General features: G+C 46.0%; 3 protein-coding genes across 8 annotated transcripts; 2 read left to right on the top strand and 1 right to left on the bottom strand.

Annotated features, from left to right (window-relative positions):
• The first annotated feature begins 2,549 nt into the window (after positions 1 to 2,549).
• LOC127774982 (uncharacterized) lies at positions 2,550 to 7,970 on the top strand. The gene is made up of 10 exons (XM_052301278.1): positions 2,550 to 2,838; positions 3,380 to 3,465; positions 3,550 to 3,627; positions 4,323 to 4,435; positions 4,510 to 4,575; positions 5,373 to 5,474; positions 5,557 to 6,106; positions 6,333 to 6,538; positions 7,260 to 7,423; positions 7,549 to 7,970. The coding sequence occupies exons 1-10, from the start codon at positions 2,681 to 2,683 to the stop codon at positions 7,700 to 7,702; spliced, it is 1,677 nt and encodes a 558-aa protein (XP_052157238.1). The 5' UTR covers positions 2,550 to 2,680; the 3' UTR covers positions 7,703 to 7,970.
• Positions 7,971 to 8,992: 1,022 nt separating this feature from the next.
• LOC127773810 (probable pectinesterase 53) lies at positions 8,993 to 13,392 on the top strand. 2 transcript variants are annotated; one of them, XM_052299992.1, is made up of 5 exons: positions 8,996 to 9,691; positions 9,805 to 9,994; positions 10,076 to 10,282; positions 11,540 to 11,775; positions 12,006 to 13,392. In XM_052299992.1, the coding sequence occupies exons 1-5, from the start codon at positions 9,276 to 9,278 to the stop codon at positions 12,151 to 12,153; spliced, it is 1,197 nt and encodes a 398-aa protein (XP_052155952.1). In that variant the 5' UTR covers positions 8,996 to 9,275; the 3' UTR covers positions 12,154 to 13,392. The 2 variants fall into 2 exon arrangements, with proteins under 2 accessions (XP_052155951.1, XP_052155952.1); XM_052299991.1 differs by having other exon boundaries at positions 8,993 to 9,691; positions 9,805 to 10,282.
• A 6,447-nt stretch (positions 13,393 to 19,839) lies between these two features.
• LOC127772943 (protein IQ-DOMAIN 19-like) lies at positions 19,840 to 22,908 on the bottom strand. Of its 5 annotated transcripts, none has more exons than XM_052298945.1 (4): positions 22,834 to 22,908; positions 21,568 to 21,882; positions 20,857 to 21,030; positions 19,840 to 20,772 (listed from the first exon to the last, which is right to left on the bottom strand). In XM_052298945.1, exons 2-4 carry the CDS (start codon positions 21,865 to 21,867, stop codon positions 20,143 to 20,145), a joined length of 1,104 nt encoding a protein of 367 aa, XP_052154905.1. In that variant the 5' UTR covers positions 21,868 to 21,882; positions 22,834 to 22,908; the 3' UTR covers positions 19,840 to 20,142. The 5 variants fall into 5 exon arrangements, with proteins under 5 accessions (XP_052154905.1, XP_052154904.1, XP_052154902.1 ...); XM_052298944.1 differs by lacking the exon at positions 22,834 to 22,908 and adding an exon at positions 22,457 to 22,811; XM_052298942.1 differs by lacking the exon at positions 22,834 to 22,908 and adding an exon at positions 22,230 to 22,811.
• Between the last annotated feature and the right edge of the window lie 4,756 nt (positions 22,909 to 27,664).

Here is a 27,664-nt window from a genome sequence, read left to right on the forward strand (position 1 = left end):
GGTATGTCTCGTTAAAATTGTAGTCAGGGGTGAAGCTAGCATCAAAACAAGGGGGTGCACTACCATTGAGAAGTGAGAAATTAGGAATTTAGGGGTTCATGTGCAACACCCCCCCCCCCCCCCCCCCCCAACACTACATAGCTTCGCCACTTATTGTAGTTGTCATTTCAAGCCCAGCTTTTATAGCTCAAAGACCTTAACATTATTTCCTACTCTTGTCACTGCAAGAATGTAAAGGCGGATGTGAAAGCAACTTCCTACTCAAATGCAAGATATTTCCTATTTTCAGCTTTCTCACTTGTACTACGTATTTTAACGCCCCTTGTTTCACTTACATTTATACTTATCCGTGAGATTTATTAATAAAAGAATAATTTATGTATAAAACTTCTATATATCTGTCCTTAGCAATTTTAAAAAGTAAACCATGATGAAAAATTCACAAAATTAACTCGAAAGTTAAGTTTTAAAATTTAAACTTCGGCTTGTAAGAATAAGCGATAGAATGGTGCTGTAGATTATATACTCGTGGAACGATGAGGTTTCATTGCCTGAGATCGAGTGCATCATGTCTCGAGCAGTCAAATATTAGAGTTTCCTTTAGCCCAAGTCATAACTAGATGGATTCACAGTTGATGAGCTGGGAACACTGGGCGAACGGGGTGAGAACGGTAACGGTAATTCCCGGCTGACCGGCGTTTGTTTCTGACTTTCTACCGGCCGAGCCATATGAAAATGGTAATCGATCGAAAAAAATATGGAAATGGTAAAATATATGGAAATGGAAACGGAAATGGTTTTACTGTTTTACCGATCGTTTCCGTATTTACCGTATTCTTGTGGAAATTACCGTTTCTTATAATATGATAATTACCGTAGTTCTAAATATGTCGATATTTATAGGGCATGTCTCTACTTGACCCATAGTTTAGAGGTTAAATGACTCCTCAATCAAATTCCTAACTTGAGTGCATGGCTAAAATGGAGTTAATTTATGTTTTATATAGATTAGCTTGAATTTATTTGTACATATATCATACTTATGTAAAGTTAAATATATGTTTTCTATAGTTTAATGTTTTTGTATTTGTTACCGGTTTCCGATTTGTACCGACATGTTTCCGTCCGTATTATTCCGTTTTCGGTTTTCCGATATTTCTGATATCGTTTTCATTTCCGACTTTACCGTTTTCGATATTATTTTTGAGAAAAAAATGATTATGGAAATGGTTGAGGTGTTTTCAGATCTTTTAGATCGTTTCCGACCGTTTTAATCCCTACGCGAACCTAATACTCCTCCTAGTAGTCAAGAAAGTCACTGACAAAAGCTCCCTACAGAAATAAAGAACTTCTGTAATTAAATTTCTTTCTATAGAAATATCTGAAGACTTTATCTAGGAATTTTAGATAGAGATTTTTACTATAAATTTAGAAATCTTTTTTAACGAAACTTTCTATAGTGAATCCTTTCACAGGAGTTAAAAATAGAGTAAAAACCTCTAATGAACATTTTGAAGAAATTTCTATTAAAGCCTCTGATGAAAATAATTCTCTACCTTAAGTAGAACAAACAAATTGCATTTTTAAGTTTCAATCAGCTAAAAGTACTTCGTCTATCTCAAAATATAAGAATTTTTAGTAAGTTTAGAACAATTTAGGGTGTGTTTGTGTTTGGTTTGAGGGATCATGAATGGGAGACGGTGATCCAACTTTTAAGCAACAATAAAAAACATACCATGCCCCTTATTGAACAGGCATGGCAGATGGCATCACTCTTGATCGGTTTAATTGTCGGCCCATCTTGACTGGTGGGCTAATCTATACCTTAATAGTTACTACATATACATACATATATATATATATATATATATATAAATATAATATATATATATATATATATTTTGAGGGAATGGTTAGTTCATATCTAATAATTGGATGGTTACAACCAAATACTTCTACATAGAATGCCAAAAAAAAAAGGTACTTCTACATAATAAAATTTAAACGCTAGACATCCTAAAATATTTTGAAACAGAGTGAGTAATATTAAAAACAAACTGGTAGGGAATCATTAGCTCACTGAAACAAGCCATCGATCAAAACCTCGCCTCCTAGTCCTACACCCATGGTCTTTTGATCGAGGTGTTCATTTTTTTTCCTCAATCGCCTCCTACAAAACACGCCGGTGTTGCACACCCGCCACTGGTGTGGAACGCTGCTTAGAGCAGGTACAATAGCAGACTATTAACTAATTATAAACATATTTTAATGAAATAAAAGATAAGAGAGAAGAGCAACGGGCTACAGATATATAGTCAGTTGTAGCACGGACTCTAAGATGCAATGTGGGTATGATGGGTGAGACCATATATTAATAGTATAGTAAGCAACTATTGTATGAATTAGGTATTAGGTTTGGTTATAGATGAATTGGAGGTAGTAGTGAGCTGTCCTATTAGACTTTCTCTTATGTATTGGGCTGTGTGGGTCAAGTACGCCTCGCTTTGCGTCGTCGAGACTCGACAAGACGAGAAGCGTCTACAGAAAGCTGGGCCTCGACCCGGCCCAGAAAGGAAGGAAGGGGAAACCAACCCAAATCTCGCTTGCGCGTCAGGCCGGCGTCTCCGTGATTCTCCCCGTCCCGCGGCGCACCGGCACCGGCACCGGCACCGGCGGCGAGATGGCGGACTGGGACGGGGTCCCGGCGAGGGAGCGGCGGCAGATGGAGGAGATCCTGCAGCTCGATATGGAGGAGCTCAACGTGGAGATGGTCGACGACGACGGCTCCTCCTCCGAGGAGGCGAACGGCGGCGACGACGGCGCCGACGCCTTCCTCAGGTCGGGCGCCGCCCCTCCCTCGTTTCGCCATTTTTTTACCCTCTCTGATGCGACCTAGGGTTCTCTAAGTAGAAACTGGGTCGCAGCGTACTTGGTTACCTGCTAGGGGTGGTGGTACTGTGCATTTCTACTAGGATTGAAATACGTCAACCTAAGAATTCAATTCAACCGATAGCATTTCCTGTCCGAGAGAGTGAGGATGGGAGGCGTTAGCTTATGATTTGATGTTTGTTTCCCTGATCTCGCATGTGGAGGATTGGTGATTTCAGCTCGGGTAGACTAGAGAGCGTAGGGATTTGAGGGAAGGGTGTTACTAGGGGAAGCCACGATCCTGGTCAGTGTGTACCCTTGAGCCTTGACCAAAGTTTCACTTTGGGCATATTGATTTACTCTCTGATTTTTTCAATTTATTGGTGGGTGTGCTGTGTGCCACGATATATCTGTAGCTCATGGCCAGATACCTGGAAAATTTTTGTTTGTTAGTCTTAACTATGGTTTTGAGAGATTTCACATTGTTCATTTCCTAATTCCTGATTATCAGAGATACCGACGGGGAAGGAGTGGCTAGCACTTCTGGACAATTCACATTCAACACATCTCTAGCCTCGTTGCACACCTATCTTGGTGGTAAATGTCCTCGCTATCCTTGCTATATGATGTTTGATGCTGATAGAAAAGAAAGTGTAATAAGACTCTTTATGTGTCACTCAGAGGTTGATGATACACGGGGTCGAGTTTCTCTCTTAGATGGTGGCACAATCCTCAGCTTGCCAATGCTATATCTTCAAGGTAGGTCTTGTATGTTTGTATTTTATTTCGTTAATCCGCAATCTTGATTATCATGCCAGCGTTGAAGACACATTAATTAGTGATCACAATTTTTTTTTCATGCCATCATTTCTCCATATTATTTTGTCTGCATGCCAGCCCTTCTAAGTTACATTCTTTTCTTTTGAACTCACTTGACATAACCTGGTCTATTAACGTATCCACTGTTATTGTTAATGTTAAAAAGAGCTTGTGCAATACTACTATCTATTTATATAGACTTATTATTTCAGAGGAATTGCACATACCATTTTTAGTCACTATTTCCTTTATATTGCAGTTATACAGCCATGTGAATATACGGAGTACTTTGTAGTGAGTTTAGGACCTGAGGTTTCTTTTGATAATTGATAATTTCTTAATGCATATGACTAGAGAAGTGGCATCCAATAATCTAAAAGGCTACAAGCATCCCTAAACAGTGTTGTTATGTCGACATTTTTCTGTTCCAGTCCTGCGGGTTCATGATACAATTGGATATTAACTCCATGGGCAGTGAAATATATTCTTAATTTTAAATCTGGAACATAAGAACAGGCACAAATCCTTACCTGTCTCTCTCCTGACTAATGCATAACAGTGATAGTGTAAATGCGACAGGATTTTTCTGGTAGGTTATCAAGCATCAAATTTATTATAATATGAATTTGTTTCAGGTGTTGTCCTATTTCCTGGAGCTACCCTGCCTCTCAGACTAATTCAGGGTAGATTTGTAGCAGCTGTTGAGAAAGCTTTGAGGCAGGTCGATGCTCCATGCACAATTGGTGTGGTAGGTGCCAGTCTGTTGAAATTAACTAATTTTATTTGTTGAATTCCTTTCCAATGACGCAGTTTAATTTTCAGGTTCTCATGTACAAGCGACACAGTACTCGACATTATGCTAATGCTTCAGTTGGAACAACAGCCGAGGTGTTGTACATTTTCTCTGCTGTGCTTCAAGTTAGAATTTGTTTATCAGTTAGTCATTTTCACCGATTCTTCATGTGGTTTGGTTGTTTTCTGTGCTGCCAATTGAGCTTTTCCGTAGCCAGTTCCATCATCCTTGGGTGATTTGTTATTATTTCTACAGGACACATAAGTTACCCTCTCGTCACATTTTGTAATTAAGATGATCTGCTTAATAAATAAATTAATTTATATCATTCAAGAATCAGGACCCAGTCTTAGCAGTTAGCATTTAATATTTCTTGTAAATGGGACAATTGAATCATTCATTTAGAATAGACTGATATCCAATATTTCAGAATTTCCTTCACTTGGTCACAATATCTCTATCAAACTTTTGGAGAATCATGTACTCATCTAGTTTTCTGATACTTCACAAGATCTAGAAGACCAACAGAACATATAAAGCCCCATCGTTTGGCTTATCTGCGGAATAAGCTAAACGGCGTATTTGCAAACGAAAAGTAATTTGTGAATAAAACTTTTATATACGTGTCCTTAGTGATCTAAAAGCAAAGGCTGAAAAATAAACTTCGATGAGAAAACCTCAAAATCAGCTTCAAATTTAAGGTTGAAAATTCAAATTTTGGCTGATAAGCATAAGCATAAGTGAAAAGATGAGGCCGATATGCACTGTGATGTCTTGTTTACATGTCAAGCTCGGTCATTAGCCCCTTAGTATGATTTATGTATAAAGTGATGTATAATTCCTTTCGAACAGCCTCACAAGGTAAGCTGGTATTTTGTTATTTCTTTAACAGATAAGACAACTTGGGAGGATGGATGATGGTTCATTAAATGTTGTAGCCCGTGGGCAGCAAAGATTTCGTCTGAAGCGTCATTGGATGGATGTTGATGGGGTGGTAAGTATAAATTTAATTGAAGATATATTATTCTGAATTAGGAGCTGGAGAGAAGTTAGGTTCGTTTTTTCTCACTCAACAGGTGTGGGGTGATGTCCAAATCATTGAAGAAGATACTCCTTTAAGAACCCCAAGGGATGCATTTGCACAGCTAGCATCATGTAACAGTTTACGGCAGCATACCTCCTCACCAGTTATCAATTTGGATGTCTCTCCAATCAAACAACGGGATCATGTGGATTCAGAATTGGATTGTGGTACACCATCACCTAAAAGCACTGCAAGCAATCATTCAGCGATTGATTCAAGGATGTGCCATTCAGATTCACGATCCAGCAGTTCAATGAGATCTTCTAATGAAGATGGGATTTTCATGCATGAGCAGTTTTACAGCCAGGAGCTACATCCTTTAAAAGGAAGTGCAGCAGTTCAGTCAGGCGAGAATACCAACATGGGTGAGGAGGATTTTTGTTTAACATCGCTCAGATCCTTGTCAAGTGCAGGAACAAGAGATACTAAGGAGCAGCGTCAGTACATTCTTCCAAAGCAACATTTTCAGGCACCATTATCATTTTGGCCTCGGTGGGCTTATCAAATGTACGATTCATATGCACTTGCTCGTAGGGCTGCAGGTAAAGTGCTCCCATATTCATCAAACTGAGCCTTACAATGCATTCTTGTCATTCATGGATTCTTAGCCCAACGATTGTAAATTCTTATGTTTTATAGATACCACTCCACTAGTGTTTCCCATCAAAAAAGAACTTTTTATTGGATGATTGATCGTTTTGAGTGTTATGGAGCATCTCGCTCTGTATGTTTATTTTAACCAAAATACACTATTGTCATTTGCTGCAGACCTCTGGAGACAGATAATCACACACCCAAGCATGGATGATTACGTGAGAAAACCAGATCTTCTGTCATTTTCCATTGGAAGCAAACTTCCTGTATCAGAATCTGTGAGACAAAAGCTACTGGAGATTGATGGAATCTCGTATCGTCTTCGAAGGGAGATTCAGCTTCTCAAGGCCTTTAATCTCATAAAATGTAGATGCTGCAAGGTAACTATCTACCATGTTTGGAATTGCTAATTTATCGAGCTTCTGATTGGAAGTAATGGACTTATTGTTGGCCATTTCGTTACTACTTTAAAAGAAGGTGAATTGTTTATGGTGGTGTTGTATGTTAATCATATGAGTCTGTCACCCGACAGCTCACCATTGCAATTTTTTGGACAACCCCTTAATTTTTCTTGAATTGCACAGTAGTTAAATATCTAACTGAATACACATACACAGACACACAGTATATGAGTTAGTCTATAATCAAGGAGTTTAAGCACTGTCAAGTTCTCCCTGTAGCGAAGTTATAATTCTGTTAATTGGTATCAACCACAAGTATTTAGCTAGTTTTCCATATAAAATGGATAACTATTCTAGTTCATCTGTATCGTAGCAATTTCATTTACCATGTCATGGCCTGCTAAATTATCTGTATGTACATCCCATTTTCATTTTTCAGCAGGGTATGACATGGTACAGTTTGTCGTTGTAGAATGCTGCAGCTGCAGCATTGGAAGAATTAGCACTAACATAAAATCAAACTACTTGATAGTTCATATTGATTTGCTGATTAGGCTCATTTGGCTGCTAGGAAAACAATGCTCCATGTAACCTGGTTTTCGTTGATCATAAACATTATTTGGAAATGGCGTGTAGTTACATCAAAGAATTTCAATACAAAGTTTATCACTCTGTGTTGACATGATTTGAACTATGGCAGTCTCTCATAGCAAAGCGTAGCGACATGGTGGTGATGTCTACTGATGGTCCTCTTGGTGCGTATGTCAATCCTCACGGTTTTGTCCATGAAACAATCACAGTTAGCAGGGCAACTGGGCTTGCTCTTGATGGCAATCCTTCAACGGTTCACAGCTGGTTTCCAGGGTAAATCTACAGTTTCTCCTTGTTCTTTGTAATCTTCATGTCCATCATACACCCTTTAACTGTAAAAAACTAAGTTCATGCATGATTTTCTTCTTGTAACCAACTTTGTTTCTGCTGCTATGCAGATACTCGTGGACGATTGCATCATGTACGGACTGTGAGTCCAACATAGGCTGGTTGTTCAAAGCAACCAAGAAGAATCTGCGACCGAGATCCTTCTGGGGGATCCGTAGCTCCCAAATTGCAGATGATGCACAAGAACTAGATCAGGACGAATGATGCTCCGTGTACAGTAGTAAACTTTGTGTGCCTCTCCCTTTTTCTTATGAAGTTATGGAAAACACTTTATTCTCTGGTCCATAGGCCTAGTTCTCCGTACCTGAGTAGTGGTCGTTGTGACGATCGCTATAGAATAACCACTTCCTCCTGTGTGTATTACACAACCATTGCCTTATGCTAAAGTTCCGTCACAGAATTTTCTGAAATGTAGTGTTACTAGAAATCCATAGTACAAGATGAATGATGATATGATCAGATGTTTCAAGCAATGGTTTGACATGTCTGATGAGCACATAGAAGTTGGTGCTTGATACCTTCACTTGAGGCAAATACTCGTGCTGTAGTGGTAATTGGTAAACTGGTACTGGTAGTGAGCTAGCACTGGCAGTGCCATGTTTTTGCTATCTGTACTGAAATTGGGGCCAATTGCACCTGACGAGCAGCAACTCAATATGGGCATATGGCATCCTTTTTTCCCTGCGTATTGTCCTTTTGTTTCAGCCACAGTAGCAATTGGCCGGTATTCCATTGCCACCTTTGATGAGAGGGAGGGAGAGAGAGACCTCACGGGTGGCAGCAAAGGCAAAGGAGCAGCAAGAAGCCGACAGAGAAAGTAAGGCCATGGTAGAATGACAGGTGAGGAATCGATCAGACGGGAGGAAAACAACACCGAAAAGGAATGCACTTCTCTGCTTTTGTATATGCATGCACCTCTACCTACCCATTCGCGATGCACCAATGAAATACGTTGCCAAATACCTTAAAATACTAGTCTATTGTTCAGGTGATAGTAATATTGACACTAGTAGTTCTCTAATCTCTAGTTGCTAGTCTTGTTTATGTTCTATTTTTTCTTGTTGCAATAGTAGCACATGATCGTAGTAATGCTGTATGATTGATGATTGGATGGCATGGAGCTATGAACGGATCAAACTTATCTCGATAATATGGTAATAACAAGGAGATGTAGACATGTACTCCAGCATTGTAGTCAGACAGCCGAATCACGAAGCTAGTGTGGAACCATGACAGAAGAAGGCACTACTCAGAACAAATCCAGTCACGGGTTTAAAAAAAAACAGAGAGAGAGAGAAGAGAATCATCATCACAAAGCTAATGCAACAACAGCACAAGCGTACTTCCGCATGAGACCAAGCAAGGAAAAAAGAATTTCCAAACTGTCCCCAAGAAAATTCCTGCCCCAGGAGAGCACAGCACCGGCCTGTACAGGTCACCGTTCCCAATAAGACAGGGGGAAGCTGAGAGGCAAAGAGCACCACCAACAACGCGTGCACTGAATTGCATTGCACATGGGACATGGCAAACACCGGCGCGTCGCCACCCGCGCATGCACGCACGGGCGCGGGCGCGGCCACGGGCACATCCTCTCCTGCGACTCGTGAGCCGTGTCATTCCATCGCGGCTTCCTGCTCGATCCGCTCCCTGCCATGCCCGTGACCGTGATCTCCATAAATTCCCCCACCCTGTGCGCGATGCGTCTATCCCCCACGATAATTAGTAGGCCTGCCACCTCTTGCCGCGAGCAAGACGGCCACACCACCAACCACCATCCATGGCGGTGTCCGTGTCGTGGTCGTGGGCGCCGCGGTTCTTGGCCTGCGTCGCGGTGGCGGTGTTGCTTGTTACGTCGGGTTTGGGCGGTGCGGCTGCCGGCGGCGGCGGGCGACGCCATGGGCACACGAAGGGGTTGCGGCCGGGGAAGGCGGCGGCGAAGCCGTACTATCCGGTGAATGCGACGGCGGTGGAGGCGATCGAGCGGCAGTTCACGCGGTGGGTGCGGTCCATGGTCGGGCGACGCCACAGCACGTTCCAGCGCGCGCTCTACCGCGGGCTGCTGCCCACGCGCACCCTCGTCGTCGACAAGAACCCCGCCGCCGGCAACTTCACGTCCATCCAGGCCGCCGTCGACTCGATCCCGCTCATCAACCTCGCCCGCGTCGTCATCAAGGTCAATGCCGGCACATACACGTACGTCACTCACGTGGCTACTTAATTTGGTCTCTGTAATTTTCTTCCACACCCCCACCGTATCCAGAGCGTTCGTCCGAATGCCTACACCGATCTCCCCGTGCACCGTGCAGTGAGAAGGTGACCATCTCGCCGCTCCGCGCGTTCGTGACCATCGAGGGCGCCGGCGCGGACAAGACGGTGGTGCAGTGGGGCGACACGGCCGACACGGTCGGCCCGCTCGGGCGCCCCTTCGGCACCTTCGCCTCCGCCACGTTCGCCGTCAACGCGCAGTTCTTCGTCGCCAAGAACATCACCTTCAAGGTGAGCACCACTACTACACTACAAATGCGGCATCATTTGTGCCGTGGCGTGGCTCATTCGTTTCGTCTGTCGCGTGGGCAGAACACGGCGCCGGTGCCGAGGCCGGGGGCGCTGGGGAAGCAGGGTGTGGCGCTGCGGATATCGGCGGACAACGCGGCGTTCTTGGGGTGCAACTTCCTCGGCGCGCAGGACACGCTCTACGACCACCTCGGCCGCCACTACTACAGAGACTGCTACATCGAGGGCTCCGTCGACTTCATATTCGGCAACGCCCTCTCTCTCTACGAGGTACACACATTGCTTCTTTCTCTTGGTTGCATACACATTTCCTCCATGAACATTATAGCAGGGAATTGCATGCAACCCGGGTGATTAGGTTGAAGGTTTGTTGCTAACCAAGATAGATAATTTAATTAGCGCCTGAAATCGAGTCAAACAGGAAATCTATGCTCAATCCTGTGTGTCAGTGTCCAGTGCTACAGCCCAAATGCACAACAGATACACCGTGTCAGTAAACACTGGCCCGCAGCTTTCTGACAGGGCACTGGCCTACTGTGGCACCTACTACAATGCACCACACTGGAGTCACACAGAAGAAAGAATTCTACTATCGACCACTGTTAAAACTCACAGGGTTACAGTAGAGGCAAACCACTATTATCGGCCACATTAGCCCCCCGATCTTGTGACTGGCCCTACTACAGCTACACGAACCAGATGGTGCCAATGCGTTGTACATGCCCGTGTGGCAATGCGAAATCCAGCGCAAATGGAATGTTGATGAGCCCACTAGTAATAGCATAGTGAGTAATCAGCCTTTCGGTTTTTAAGAGGAGTGTGGTAAAACCTGCGTCGCTTGTCGTTGGCGCCGGCACGGTTGCCGGATGGGGTTTTCTGGAGCCCGGCAGGTTCTCTGGTCCCCCTGGCCCCAGGCGCCGTGACCGCTACGGCCCGTGACGCCCATAGCTGGACGTCTCGTGCCGTGCATATGGCCCCAAACCGTAGCGTATGTGTATAGCCACCAGTCTCCTCTGCAAATCCTGCTCACTTTGGTCGTACACTTTAAAATCTGGTACTAGTCCAACACTACTACCAGTAGTAACCGACTTTTTTTTTTGGTCAGAAATCAAAAAATGACCTTTGGGACGATAGGATCGTCCAAGCTCCAAGGGAAACATATTATCTGCTGTACCGTGCTCTAACTTTAAGTGATTGATATGTGTACTATCCCACATCTAATATGTCCACATGTCAATGACCCATTCACCCATATCAAAGGATAGTTCTGTAGAGAATACTCATCCGTCGTGCAAGTGCGCAACGCACCTAGCATGGTTCGAATGCTAGACTTTGTAATAGTATACACCGTATTTCAGACATTCAGTAATACTCCACACACCACACTAGTGGTTATTCTAACGTGTGTTACAGTGTGTGATCGTAAAGAATACTAGGGTTTACGCAAATATTTGATCAGAAATCCTTTGCCGTGTATTACTTTGGTCATGTATGTACTCAGTACTCACGTTGGTGACACGATTGCAGGGATGTCACGTGCACGCGATCGCGCGGAACTACGGAGCCCTGACGGCGCAGAACCGGATGAGCATCCTGGAGGACACGGGTTTCTCGTTCGTCAACTGCCGCGTGACGGGCTCCGGCGCCCTCTACCTCGGCCGCGCCTGGGGCACCTTCTCCCGCGTCGTCTTCGCCTACACCTACATGGACAACATCATCATCCCCCGCGGCTGGTACAACTGGGGCGATCCCACCCGCGAGATGTAAGTAGCTACCACTAGTACAGAATCGAACATCGTGAACGATCATATCACTACTATTATAATCATTGATATGTGGGTCTCATCCTATCATACCCCACCCATCAATATTTATGATGATAGCGTCATAATGGTAGAGGATGTGAACCCCATTCACCCCTCACATCCATCTCGTTCTTGTGTTTTTTCGCTAACGATGCTGGTGTTTTGTGTGTGGTTGGTGGCGGTGGCAGGACGGTGTTCTACGGGCAGTACAAGTGCACGGGGCCGGGTTCGAACTACGCCGGGAGGGTGGCGTGGTCGAGGGAGCTCACGGACCAGGAGGCCAAGCCGTTCATCTCCCTCAGCTTCATCGACGGGTTGGAGTGGGTCAAGTTGTAGCACCACGTAGGAGAGAAACACAGCTCACTCGACTATTAGTTAACTTGTGAAGAGAAAAGAATAGGAACAGAAGAAGTGGCAGATAAACACTGATTTGATTCGATTGCAGATTTCAACTTTGCAGTTGCATTGTGAGTCAGTCCTTTACTGTGTCCGGCCTTCGCCTCGGTTTTGTTTTGGACTGCAAACAGTATAACATCAAATTAGGCCCACTGGCCCAGGCAGTAGAGAGGTAGCAATCGATGCGATCTCCCTGCTCAGCCTAGAAGCCCATAGAGAATTGAAGTGGGGAAATAGGCCCAGAAAAAGGTTAGAGTAGTGTAGCAGAAGTGAGCCCAACAATCACAGGTGTGTTGCTTCCATGTTCCAACACGTATAGCCTTTTCGAACATTATTCCTTTTTTTTTCAAACATTATTCTAGACAGACATTTTAATGGATTTCTGCAAACTTTTAGTAGTAGTAGTATTATAGACCCAGTGGCCAATCTCTAATACCGATTTCAGGGTTCTAACCCTGGCTAGAGATTGGGCCACGTGGCGCCCTGAAAATCAAGCTTTGCCTCCCTGCGAATTTGCCACGTGTCTCCTTGGCTCTCCTCCCGCATTGTTTGATCGAGTATCGACGGCTAAAGGCTACAGCTCGCTGTGGTGGACCTCGTTAGAAAACTGGAATTTTTTTTCCATGAAAGTGCTCCGTCCCTAATCCACCCATCTTCCTCCCGGACGCACGCACCGCCGTCCCCCCGCCGCCCACCGGATTCTCCACCACCTGCGCGCCGCGGCCAGCGCCGCAGTAGACCACCCGCTCGTGTCCTCCTTCAAGACGCTAGGCTCGTCTTCTTCAACGCCGCCCGGCCACCTTGCCCTCCCCTGCGTTCCCTGCCGCAATGCCGCTGCCTTTCCTCGAAGCCGGGGCCGCCGTCAATTCGCCGGCAAGAGTCACCCTCTAACAGGCGGTGGCCATCGCCGATACAAACTTCGGCTAGATCCGGTGAGCCCACGAGAGAAAGAAGGGAGGGGGCGCTAGCTAGCAGAGGAGGAGAGGAGGCGGCGTGCGCTGGTGAGAGGTGGCATCGCATCAGATCCTTCGCCACCTGCGCGTCGCGGCCGATGACGCCGTGATGAACCACCCGCTCGTGTCTTCCCTCAAGGTGCTGCGCCGACTCGTCTTCTCCCCCGCCGTCGTGCCCGCGCCGAGGTTGAGGGAACGTACGCAAGCGGCTGCTGTGCAGGCTCGATGTGGAGCGCGGCGCGAGGGCTGCGGCCAAGCGGCGGCAGCGATGTCGGCGATGGTCGTGCGGGCCTAATGTGGTGGCAGGGCAGGGCGGACGAGGACCGACGATCTGGGATCAACACGGCGGCAGCGGTGGCTGGGGCACTAGGCACTGGCCACGGCCATGTGAACCCAATGTGGCAGCAGCTGCCGCGCCGCCGAAGGCCATGTAAATTTGTGCTCCGCAAAGGCTCCATGAGGTGTAGGCTCCACATATGTGAAAACGACGGCGGCTGGCTCTGCTGCAAGGTTTGTGCAATTCATTCTACAATTCATTCTACAATGCATATCTTGCAGCTAGGAATCATGATATTTCTTTTAAATAATTACCATTATGTCTCTCAAAAAAAAGTATGCAGTATTTATTTCCAATAACCTTGATTTGAAAAGGGTGAAAATAGTTTTTGTTACATATAGTTATGAGTTACATATTTAAACGCACTTTATTAAGTGAAAAAGGATTGCTCTGCACTGGACGGGTTTCAGATTAGAAGTTCAGATTTGCAAGATGCGGTTTATGGGCTTTCATTCCATTCTGTTCAAGGAACTTATTTTCATGGTTGCTGTCGGTCTGAATCCATAAAACTCTTCTATGAGATGTAGCTTACTTTTTTTTTTGAGTCATGTCATTGTATCATGCTTGCTCTATTAAAATTTCCATCCTCATTAGCTAATAGAAAGCAGATCGTCCGATTTGAATCTGATTTCCATCGTCAAGAAAAGCGGTGATTCACAACCTATACTCATCTACTAGCTAGCTTAACTTATCAGAAAATTGTAAAGGACCTTTATCAAAAGCTGTGATCATTTCCTCAACAATGTATGTCTATATCTTAGATAATCTATATTCATGTCTTTGATAATCTACAATAAATCTAACTACTAAACTTAAGTAATACAAAGTTATGGCTACCTATTATCTATACATATATATATTCCAATGCTTGTGATATACATACTATTACAATTTCATCCTCGATCTTTAAATTCTAACTTGATTAGGCACTATGTCATACTTTGGCAGAGTTGTAATATCACTGAACTGAAACTTTCATATGACAAAAATGGCCATTAATTTGTATAGATCAGCTGCTGCTGCAGTTACAGTGCATCTATATGTCATGGTGCTGTTTGGCTGGTGCTTTAATCAGTTTGTTACATGCTGAATAAAATGTCATGATCTTTGTACATGCTGTCAAAGTTGCAAATTTTAGCTACATGCTGCCAAAAAATTTCATGATCTGTGACTCTGTGTATGTGCTGCCATGATGAAATTCCTAAGCTGCTGGATTTCCAATTTCTTTGTTCCCCTACTCAATTTAGAAGAAGTAAGAGTTGTGGTCAAAGTGAAGGAGCGTTCTCAGAGTAAATGTGCTCTACTCATTTTTTTTTAATCAATTAGTTTCTCTGGTTTTGTTTTATTCAATTCCAATATTATGGCATGGCATTGATAGCTCAGGAACAACATCAATATTCGACTGAAACTAACTACAATATACTTGCTAAAGTGCATATCTGCAGCTAAAACAAGCAAAAAAGTTTTGGATCTTAACGAACAATCATGTAAATAGCTTATATAACTGCTAAATTTTATTCACATAATGCTAACTAAATTTAAGTTCCAAATGCCTTGCTATGTTTTCTTTTTCTTTCTTTCTTTTTTCTATTGCAGATTAGTGTAGCGGCTTCCTGACCAAAGGTGTAAAGCATCACTGCTATCAAAGTCATTTGACTGATATCTGATTGACGTCCTCAACGGTTGACACATACTCATCGGTCAAGTCCTCAACGTACATGGAGTTGGATAAGTTTGTTGCAATCCATTAGCAAACACCAAATGCAGAGTTAGTTTTTTGGTGGTACAAGATGGTTATGCACATGAGCAAGAGAGGCAGAGAGCAAGTGAAGGGGCGCAAGCAACGATGTATCACACAACTCACACTCACTGGTGCTTTGTCCAGCACCAAACCTCAGCACCAGATTTTTGTGCCAATAATCACATCAGCTTGGGAGATGTCTTCCTGATGCGGTGGGCAAAGGTATCGAGGGCCATGGAACCGGTTGATAGCCCGAGGAGCAAGAGGGATTTACAGGAGGTGGAGGACAGGGAACGCATCGCAGACTTGTTCTGTACATGTTTATTAGATCATTGTGACAGAGTGACATGTTGCACTATCAAGTACCAATAGTTGGTTGGGATTGGAATGATCAAAATGAGTTGTTCATGTTTTAGAAGGCTGTGTGTTTCTCCATTTTAGTTTAGATTTGAGAAGGTTCTAGGTTTTTCCTTTAACCTTTTCACTCTGTTTCTCACCCAACATAACTCAGTTTTTCTCTTTTTCACTCTGTTTAATTTATCAATTTCTAAATAGTGCCACACGGTCCAATCTCCGGTAAAACTGTCAGCTTGAGAAAAGTGATGTGGAGGAACCATGAACTCAATGTCTTGCTGCATTGAACTAATATGAATAAAATGGTAAAGTTTAAATAATTTCAGGTTTTAAATAGATACTCCCCTCCGTTTCACAATGTAAGACTTTCTAGCATTGCCTACATACATATAGATGTTAATGAATCTAAACACATACATATGTCCAGATTCATTAACATCTAAATGAATGTGGGTAATGCTAGAAAGTCTTACTCACTCCGTTTCACAATGCAAGTCATTCTAGCATTTCCCACATTCATATTGATATTAATGAATCTAGACATATATATCTATCTAGATTCATTAACATAAATATGAATATGAAAAATGCTAGAATGACTTACATTGTGAAACGAAGGAAGTACATTGTGAGATGGAGGAAGTAAAAAATATTAGGTGTAATTATCGGAGCATTTCATTCATTTATTTCATAAAAGCTGGTCAATTACGCGGCAAAGCCGCGTATATTTTCTAGTCATATAGTATACCACTAGAATTCTAGAAGTACTGCACTGTAGTACTTACTACGAGTTGTAGTAGGTATTCGACTCCTACTGTCCTACATTGAACTGAGCCACTGACAACATCAAGATTAGGCAGCGTATTTTTCAGGGGCTGATTGATGAAAACTAACGGATGATTTTCTTTATCATGGATTTGAATTAAACAGTAGTATTTTATATTATAAGTCTTAACTGATATAGTTTAAAACAAGTTATCTAAATAACGTAATAAGAAAGTTTTTTAAAAGAAAATGTCTTTTTTTTTGCGGGGAAAAGAAAATGTCTTTTTAGAAGCGTGAAATACATAATCTGTGCTGATAACGGGCCTTGACCTGTTACGGAGAGCCACCGAGGCGACAAAAACAATCTTCTACAGTACCGTAGACCGTATGCTTCTGCATCATAACTACTCCTACACAGAATCAGAGTTCGGACCAATACTAAACTGTCAAAACTCAGATCTACTGTTGATCTAGATCCACCAGCAGTAGCAGCAGCAGATAAAAACAAATCTCAAGTCCATCCGTTCCGACTCACACCGTCAGCAAAAACAAGATTGACAGCTGCAGGTCGTGTCCTCTTCAATGGAGTCCAAATCGATGTGTGCATTGTCGCACTGTCCTAGCTCCGCGGTCGAGAATAGCTGATGGAAATAAATTCCGCGCAGCGATCCTCCAAATGCTGCAAACGAGTGACATATTGTATTGAGTTCGAAAAAGTTTGAACAGAATTCAGTGGTTAGCTGCTGACATGTGCTTGGTTAATGAAAACAATATGGTCACTGCACATTTCAGACGGTCCAAGATGCTACTAGTAACGGTTAAGCAATTCCCTCATGCATCCCGGGAGACACGCACAAGTCCCTTTGTACTTTCAGGTGTGCCTTTTATCCTAAGAGACAGGATTATCTGCATCTAAATCTGGTTCTAGAGTCACTACCAGAAATGACAGACAACATCAACAGCCAAACAGGAAAAACGCTGTGCACATGACTTGCACATCACTTTAGTGCTCGTTGGAACAGTGTTCTTATTAATGTATAGTACTGTATAGTATTCATCCCCGTCTTAGGTAAGCTGTTGTATCAGGATATTGTTAAATGGTCAGTAGCGCTCATTAACTCTGAAGAAATTCTGAAGACTGAAAAGGACGGGATCATCTCGGCGTCCAAATACGCTCAGGCAATGAATTTGGCCACTCTTTTTCCGAGCCAAACCAGCTCTGGACGTGTCATGAGGACATCCACAATATGGAAATATAGAGGGCCTTAAGCCTCTCAAGTAGTCTTTATATATTGTGCAAGTGGTCATTATAGGTATTTTTTGGATGAGCCACCCTTATAGCTAATGCCTGCCCTTATGGAATAAAAAACTCATTATTTCTCTCTCTCTTGGAACTCTCCTCTCTCTCTCACCTATCAGTTCCTTGCCGCCACCGGAGAGAGAGCACCCGGGAAGAGGTCGCCGGAGATCCGCCCACGAGAGCCGTCTCCCCAGCCACTGGAGGATCGCCGGAGAGTTGCTGCTGCAGCCATGACCTCCTCGCACCGTTCGTCACCACCGCCGGAGAGCTGCGCTGCCGCCGCCTCCTCCTTCACCCGCCGGCGTCGCGACCGCCGCCTCCGTCTCCTCCAACGCCTCTGCCGCCGCTGGATCTAGCCCCGCCCATGAGCACCGCCGCCGTCGCCTCCTCCTCCTCCCGCGGGCATCGCCGCCGCCGCCTCCTCCAACGCCTCCGCTGCCGCCGGATCCAGCCCCGCCCATGAGCACCGCCGCTGCCGCCTCCTCCTCCTCCCGCGGGCGTCGCCGCCGCCGCCTCCTCCTCCTCCTCCAACGCCTCCGCCGCCGCCGGATCCAGCCCCGCCCATGAGCACCGCCGCCGTCGCCTCCTCCTCCTCCCGTGGGCGTCGCCGCCGCCGCCCCGTCCTCCAACGCCTCCGCCGCTGCTGGATCCAGCCCCGTCCACGAGCACCGCCGCTGCTGGATCCAGCCCCGTCCACGAGCACCGCCGCCGCCGCCTCCACCTCCTCCAACGCCTCCGCTGCCGACGGATCCGACAAGCACCGCCGCCTCGCGAGAGAAGAAGAACGCGAGAGGAAAGGGGATCGGATGAAGAGAAGGGGAGAGAAGAGAAGGGAAGGGGTAGTTGAGGAGCAGTAAGATTTTTTATTTAGATGGGACCCACCTTAAGAACCACTTTGCCGTTTATACATTGTAGCAAGTGTTATTAGTTGTGGACTATATTTATATGGGCCCACCTTAAGGACCACTTGGGCCATATACATTGCTAATGCCCTGAGACAACCACCGTTTGCAACCATGTAGGGAGGGTACTATTTTAGCGTCCTTTTGCCTGATGCTTCACATCAAATGCACGTCAACATTTAAGCCATCCATAAAGCAATGCAGTTGTGGTACACTGCAACAAACAACCACAATTTTGTCTTCAGTGCAAAGGATCTGCCAGTGCCAAGAAGGCAGGAACTCGTCCGTGTACTCTTTACTTCTTCCTTCCCTTAACTTCCATGCCATTTCAGCTATCAACCTATACAGGTCGGTATCAGATACCGCATCAGCATTTAAGGGGGAGGGATCTAGGACTGTTCAGATTGTAGTCAAAATAGACCTTATTAAATTTTGTTATTGCTAAAATTTTGGTAGGATTTCTTATATATTTATTAAAGTTTGGCAGTAAACTAAATGTAGTCACTTTTTGACAACTTTACCAAAATTTGATAAGTTTGAAAATGGCATCAAGGTGAACAGGCCTTTGTTTTTTTGTGAGGTTTAGTCCCTCTCACCAAAACACCCCGTAAGGCCTGAGTTTAGTTCCCAACTTTTTCTTCAAGTTTCCAACTTTTCCATCACATCAAAACTTTCCTACACACACAAACTTCCAACTTTTCCATCACATCTTTCCAATTTCAATTAAACTTCCAAATTTTGACGTGAATTAAACACACCATAAGCCACACTAGCAGTGTCAGAAAAACAAAGGAATGGCATTTCGGAACTGTATGTACTTTTGTTTCTTCCTCCTCTTTTTCCCTTCCTTTGGCAGGGATTCACCCGTCCAATTTCTCATAGGTAAGTGCAGTAATTTAGACCGTTTTGGTAATTGAGAAACCCAAATTAAATTTACAATTTTATACCATGAAGACAAACTTTACTCTATGACACTTAAAAGTTTATATAATTAACTAGTGGACATTGTAAAAACATATCATGGCTAGAGAACACCCTAAAAACGTGTTATGTTTATGGAAGGATATTTTCGATCCAATTAAAAGAGAAACTCTTAAAAGAAAAACAAGAATGTCCTATGGCTACAAGTTTCTAACCTAACATACAAGTGAAGACGGAATATGATATATACTAACAATGTACACCTTAGAGTGATGGCATTTTAAGAGTTGCATAATTTCAAAGCTTTCACTCAAGCGCTAGGTTAGAATTTTGTGGCCCCAAGTAGGTAAAAATGTCGTTCGATAAATTACCAATTATTTATTATCCTTCAATTATAGCACATTTATACGATATTTATCAGTAAATTACATAAGATTTAGTTGTCGTGGAATAAAATTTGTCAATAAGAAGAGAGAGAATGTGGTTAGAGCTGTAGCGGTAGAACAGATTTTATTCCCTGCTCTTTTGCCATACTCGAGCTACATATTCTGGTGGTACTTTGCGAAGATTTACCATCTTAGTCCTAACACTAATATGTACCGAAAGTTAATTAAAACACACTCCTGGATTAGCATTCGGGCTCCGGTTGTGAGTAATCACCAGAGCTGATCGAGGTAATAATCTCTAGTGACGTCGTCGCTGAACTCCGAGTCCTCGTGGCGGCTCATCTCCGAGCTCTTCAAGCTGATGGCGCTGTCCGGCCGCGACTTCCTCGACCCGGCGCGGGCCAGGCTAGGCCTCGGCTCGCCGGCGGCGCCGTGCCGCTGCCTCGGCGCGCTCTGACACCGCGCACGCGCCACGGACGACGCCGTGTCCGCCATGTACCGCGGGCTCACGACGCGCCCCTTCGCCGGCGACGCCGGGCCGTGGTACCCCGCCGGGAGCGCGGCGGCGAGCCGGGGCGTGTTGTGCGTCGTCTTCGGCTGCGCCCGCGCATCGTGCTCGTGCTCCTCGGCCTGGAGGTGGCGCGACGGCGGCGGCTTGTAGCAGTAGAGGTGCGGCGAGGACAGCGGCACCGACCCCGGCGTGCCGTCCGGCGGCGGGTCGGCGGCGTAGCGGCTCGTGATCCGGGAAGACCGGCACCGGAGCTGGCACGTGTCCATCTCCACGATCCTCGGGCTGCGGTCGAAGTTGATGTCGCCACCGTCGGACACCCGACGGCGGTGCACCACCGGCAACGTCAATGTCTTTACCCGCCCTCCTTGCATTTGCACGACAATCCTCTCCTACGTACAAAAGATGCTCAAAAATTTAACTTCATCTGATAAAATCAAGGTGATCCGAGGAGGCATCACAGTGAAAAATCTCACCTGTTCGACGGATTTCCGCGATGAGGCCATCTTGATGGCGCGAGAGGAGGCTTGGAGCCTCATGAGCGCTTGCAGCCTCTGCAGAGTCGTCGCTGCTTGCTTCCTCACAAGGTAGCCACGTACCAGAGCTTGTATCTTGACAAGCGCCTTGAGAGCGCGCAATGCCCTCCTAGCCTGCATTTGCGGTGGAAAATTCAAATTTTTACAGTTGCTTCGAAAAGCAAATCAACAGAAACAATATGGAAGTTTTTGAACTATATGCCATGACGACTAGGTTTGTGTCCCCACTGTGCAGTTACCTAAGCGTTTGCAGCAAATCATCACTAAACAAAAATATCCTAAAAAGTGGAATTTATCTATAGTAGGAAGCAGATTAAACAATGTGCATTGTGCAATGGCTAGCTACTCAACGGCAAGAAACAATCAAACAACTGCTGCCATTAACAACAGTTAGTAAAGTGAAGTCAAATCTCCTGTCCAATATAAAACCAGGAGAATCCATACCACCTATTTTCAAAAAGAAGAATCTACTAAAATCCCGTGAACCTATCCTTGCATTGATTGCTAACTGAATCGTGGAAAACCAAATAAAATGTCATTTACGAATACTAGGCTAATGTTCAAAGTTCAAACACATGCAGCAGCTGCAGAACAAAACTCAACATTTTCAGGGGAAAAACAAGACACCAAAACAGTACTTGGGAGACGTACCAGGTATCCTCTGAAGGCCTTCTGGATCATGACGGCCGCCTCCACCTCCCGTTGCTGGCCGCAGCTGCATGGCCGGACCTGCGAGAGCTCGCCGGCGACGACGGCGGTGACCGAGGGCCTGCGGCTGCCGTCAGCGACGCTGCTCCTCGGCTTCGCGAAGCTCCACCTCCTCCTCTCCATCGGCGGCGGCGCGACGCCACCATTGGCGCCTCCGGCGGCGCTGTGCTCCTTCCGATCCCTGTCTCCTCCTTCCTTCTTGCCGGTGAGAACCTTCTTGAACCACCTCATCGCGCGGCCCATGGTGAATCAACCTATCTGCAGCACGACGAATGCCACGAACAGAGGCGTCAAAAAAAATGTGTAGAGAGCGTGGATAAAAGGATTCAAGAACAGCAGCTAGAACTATTACTCCAGTGCTGAAACAATGGAACTAATAGGAGACGCAAAGATCAACTCGGGAGTTGTTGAAAGTTGAAAAACTGTAGGCGAACAGGGGAAAGAAGGCTATAGTATACCGCTATAGCTCAATAAAACAGAGACGCCACGATTTGAAATGAGATACTCCAGAGTCCAGATAGCAGAGTGGACAAGAAAAAAGCATGGAAGCAAGAAAGCTTGGGTGAAAAAAGGGTCTTTTTTCGATGGTGAAGCAGGGAAGAAACCTTTTTACAGAGAGGGGCTGCTGCCGAGAAACATGGGACCGAACAGAGATGGAAACCGAACTGAAAAGGCCTCAAGAAGCTTAGCGGAAAAAGAAGGCAAAGACGTGTAATGTAGCGCCAAAAACAGCAGAGTTGGTGGGGGAGATCACAGTGCTCCCCTCCAGCTCACGAAACGTGACTCCCTGATGCGGAAAAGGACCTTTTCATCAGTGAAACCCAGTACCCACCAGCCCAGCCAGCCCAGCCGGTTGAACTCTCCCAGGCGAAGCAGCGAGCCAGCCGGCGATTCAGAGCGGAAGCAGCCGGCGACGAAGTGTGAGATAGCGAGCTATCGAGCCAGCCCAGCCACCGCAACCGCAGCGACGCTCGCAGGGGAAAAGAAAAGATTCCCCCTGCTTGCCCCCTCTCGCCTAAGAGTCCGAGCACAAGGCAACAAAAAGGCTAAGCGAGAGGCAAGACCAACCGAAGCAAAAAAAGACCCAAACCCCGGAGGGTTCACCACCACGCACCGCACGAGACAGCAAAAGAAAAAAAGAAAAACCGAGATGGCAACAAGATCCAAACGGCGTCGCTCGCGCAGATGCAATCATTCGCACGGACGCACCTCGCCTCCGCGCCGCGCGCGCGCGGGGGCCGAGAGCCCGAGATAGCCGCGCAACAACAAGTCACAAGTTGGGGGGGGGGGGGGGGGGGGGGGGGGGCGCTCGCGTCTCTCGCCTCCCACTCCGCGGCACGGCTTTTGGAGCCCGAGTCTGGCCGAGAACTCACGCCAAGATCCGATCCGGCATCCGGCTAAAAAAAACACGTAGTACGAGCAGTGACGCACGCCCACCCCACCCGCGATGGTAGCAGCTCGGCTACCCCCTTCCACACCAGCGCAACGACGGAAGTGTGTGACGCGGATGGATGTACGCTGTAGCATGTACTCCCTCCGTCCTTAAAAAAAGATAAACCATGGTTTTTGTATTTTGACCATCTGTCTTATTTAAAAAAATTAAAAAGAAAAGTCACGCATAAAATATTAATCATATTTTATCATCTAACAATAATGAAAATACAAATTATAAAAAAATTTCATATAAGACGGACAGTTAAAATTGAAAAAAAAACCCAGAGTTTATCTTTTTTTTTTTTACGGAGGGAGCACCAGCGCTCACTGATCCGGTCAAATAAATGTTTGTGCCTTTGTTTATCGCCTTGTGTAGGGATACGGATTCTAGGCCTCTGGACCACAGTGGGAACGTCCGAACGTGAATTGGTTAAGGCTGTGTTGTGTTTAGTTCACGCTAAAATTAAAAGTTTAGTCGAAATTGTAACGATGTAATAAAAAATTTAAAAGTTTATGTTGCAGGAAAGTTTTAATGTGATGAAAAAGTTGAAAGTTCGAAGAAAAATTTTGGATCTAAACACGGCCTAACCATCGTTGGCATGGAAGTTGAACCGCTCGTATACTGTATACTTCGACTCTGTAATGTGTATAGTGTCATAACTCACGGCAACAAGCTTGAGAAAATGGAACACCAAATGTAAAGATGGCAGAAAATGGAACACCAAATGTAAAGATGGCTTAATTAACGGGTTGTGCATCTGTAACTCCAGAGGTGCTAAGCGTTAATTATCAATCATGACGGGAATGCACATGCCTTGCCTTGCGTTGTGGTCCATATTCCCCCGGTTCAGTAGTAGAAGATCACAAATTTATTTACTGTTCAAAATACACAGCCGATGGCCCCCGCTGGAGACGCACGCGTGACGCAAGCGGCGTGCACGCAAGAAATTTTATGGGAGGAGAGTGGTACGGATGCGGAAGGAAAAATTTCTCATACGAATTGGCACGCTTCTCGAGGCTGCCGCTCTGCGTGACGCCATCCTCCAGTCGTGGAACACGGTTTCGACAGGGCATGGCCGTCCTTTCGACAGCGCAGAGCATGTACTCCTCCGTAGTAGCAGATCCGTCGAAAACGAAAACGGAAAAAAAAAAGAATGAGTATCTGTTGCACTGACCCGTGGGTCCCACTCCATCGTATATGCTTCTAATCGGCGTAGCTACAGAGGTGGCAAAGGAGTAGTAGGGTACCAAGATACTGGTATACTACGGCTGTGTTTAGATCCAAAGTTTGGATCCAAACTTCAGTCTTTTTTCATCACATCAACCTGTCATGCACATACAACTTTTCAGTCACATCATTTCCAATTTCAACCAAAATCCAAACTTTGCGCTCAAATGGGTTTATATCATGTACCATAATGACACTGTTATTATAAACACCAACATGTGAGGCAATAGGAGAGTAGAAGTGTGGGACCCACACACCTACGCTAGTGACATTATGGTAGAGGATACTCATATACCCCAAACACTACCAAGACACCAACACGAAGAGAGTACAAACGCTAGTAGGGCGTTCCCAGCGCGCCTTCATGGTGTTCGAACTGAATAATCAACACCATGTTCTCCACACAGGAAAACCCGTGAAGATCGTGTAGTCAAAACTGATCGCCCGTTCTTTAGCTTGAAAAACCTGTAAAAAGCACATGCACAAATGACTGGGAAGAGGAGAGAGAGAGAGTGTGTGTGTGTGTGTATGAAAGCTGTGGAAGGAATCGACAGCGGTTGAAGCCACCTTGATGAGTAGAAGTCAACGGGGAAATGGAGGGGCTCGCCGGCCCGATATGCTGCGCCGCTGGACATGATGACTCAAAGAGCAGCCATATCCACTTGTCCACCAGACCACGCTACACCGACCTCGTTGCAGAGATGGCATGGAAGTGTGGAAGGGAGGAAGATGAGGACGGATCCGTCATCGACCGCTTCAATCTACCACAGAGATGTCGAGCGTCGCGGCGAACAGCAAAGGAGAAGAGAAGGGTATGGCGATGGCTGTTGCAAGCTCGATTATTTGTCACTCAGTCAATCCACAACCTGCTCTCGGTTCATCGCTATTGGGGGAGTGCTGGGGAGCTGCCTCCTCCGCCACCAGGGATCGTGCCTATCGCGGCCACCCGCTCGTCACCACCTCAGGGAGCTTGTCGCCCGTATGGATCGAGGCATCGCTGGGAGAGGGTAGAGGTTGTGGCGCCTGGGAGATAGAGGGGAGAGGCAGCACCGCCAAGGAGCACATCGCTGGTGATGGGTTGATGGAAGGTGTAGGGATGCCGACGAAGTGATGAGGAGAGGCGTAGGGAAAGGGAGAGGTGGAAAATTTTATATTTGTTTTTGAATTTTAGGCTGTTGAGTGTAAAAATTGGACCACTTCATAATTTGAAAACATGTGATGACTGAAGTGAAAAATATTACGGGTTCACATGAAAAATAAAATCCATCTCTAGAGCCACTTGCACTATAAGACAAATAGATTTAGGTTTAATTGGATCCATGCCATATAAATATGCTTATTTAGATAAATATCACTATAATTCGTCTATTATATTTATAACCGTGATATTAAAATGTTACAAAATTTGGGCCATGCCGCTAATGTCATGTTTTCCATCCATCTCAGTCTTCATCCTCATATACACATAGGACCCACCTGTCAAATTCATCAACTTTATTTTTCCTCTTATCTTCTTCTTTTTTTTCCTCTCAGCTCCTCATCGTCGTCTGAGAGAAAGCACGAGAAGTTTCTGTTGGCGCTCATCTCCTCCTCGGTTACCCCATACGCCTGCCACATGCTGGTCCGTTCGCCACAGCATGCCACATCGTCGTTGCCGTTACGGTATCAGCTCGCCGAGTCAGCCGCGGAAAAGCCTAGATCCAAAAATGAGGTCCTACTCCCGCTGCGCCTCGCGGTCCCGACGCGGCGCCACCCATGCTACCGGTGTAGGCGTGGGCTCCCTCGTCGTTGGCGCCACTACTTTCGCTCTGTGGACAGGCGTGCTCAGGTGAGGGGGCTTTCTCCAGGTTAATGCGGCGATGTGTGTGCATTGCGTGTGGATTTGTTCATACTGACGATGTTGTTGTGATAGATGTGCAGGGGATGCGCCTCGCTGCCTCTGAAGCCTCAACCGCGGTTGGGTGTGGGTGCGAGGGGTGGGGGCTATGTCTATAACAACGAGAGAAGATGAGAAAAAAAAGAAGAAGAGAGGAGGATGGAAGAAGAAGAATCCTATGAGTGTCCCACATACTATAGATGAGGAAGAACACGGAGATGGATGGAAAAATGTGGTGACAGCGGCACGGTCCTAATTTTATAAAATTTCAATAGCACATTTACAAATTGGAGATTATAGTGACATTTATCTGAATCGGTATATTTACAATGGTATGGATCTAATTAACCCATATATTTAAGACTTGTAGCTTAATATTATGTTGTACTTGAAGCCTCCTCAAAAGTATGCATTGCACTGCTAGTGGCCGTAGTAGTATACAGTAGTATAGCGCTAGTCATTCCCTAGATGCCAACTTTTGTCGCTGGTGGTTGGACGGCACTCCGTGGCAACCGCGTACTCTCGTACAAGTGCTGGCGCCGTGTCGATCGGTTTTTCGAATCCACGCTTGCCTGCACGGAGATCCTCTCGCCGAGAGCAATTATGTGGTCACCGTGTAGCTAGCGATCGAGTACTTTGCTGGCGCCGTGGTACGTAAACAAATTTACTCCTCATGCAGTGGTACACGCTCCGTTCTCGCCAGAACGAAATCTAGTCCTGCACGAACCGCACGCTTTTGGTGTGTAATGGCCGGAGGCAGCAGCAGCAGCAACGTAGTAGTCCACAGTCGCGAGCAGAGTGTAATCAAGGCTAAAGGTTAAGGTACGGCCATAATGGCGGCGAAGGCGGACCAAACGGCAGCATCGCCGAGCCTGAATCCCGGCTCGCTGACACTGGCAGGGAGGGATCAACTGGACCCCCCCTTGGTCCCCTTGCAATGCTGCAACTGCGAGCCCTGTGCAACGAGGTAGCTAGCCATTTCCGTCGCAGTTCTAGACCTGTGGCCCGCTACGCGTGGCATTCGAGTTTTTAACCGAGAGGGGGACCCCCACCACCGCCCTGCCCCAAGTGCAGTCCGCGAGCCCCGTGCCGAGGCTTTGGGCCGACTCGCCGCGTGTGCGCGTGTGTGGGCCTCGACGGACGGTGATGCGCGCTGCGTCCTCCACCGGGTCCAGGCGCATTGAAGAGGTTTTACGGATCGGTGCAAAGCGTCGGGCTGTAAATGTGTGTTGGATCGCTGTGGTCGGCGAGACGATTGATGCATTGATAGTTCGATCGATACGCTCGCTGTGGCGGTGCTGCGGCCTACGGAGTACTGTGCTGGTGGCTACTGGAACCATGGTAAGTACTACAAGTACGCGATGTGTTTGCTGGTGTTGCAGGATGTGGATTTGGCAGTGAAATTACGTTGTAGTAGCTGCTAGTCGGGGAGTTACTCATCATGTGGGTACAATGGTACTCCTGTTTTGCACCTGCACGGGTGCTCGTACCACTCCTTGGTT

This window comes from Oryza glaberrima, chromosome 5 (assembly GCF_000147395.1).
Source record: "Oryza glaberrima chromosome 5, OglaRS2, whole genome shotgun sequence".
Taxonomy (NCBI): Eukaryota; Viridiplantae; Streptophyta; class Magnoliopsida; order Poales; family Poaceae; genus Oryza; species Oryza glaberrima.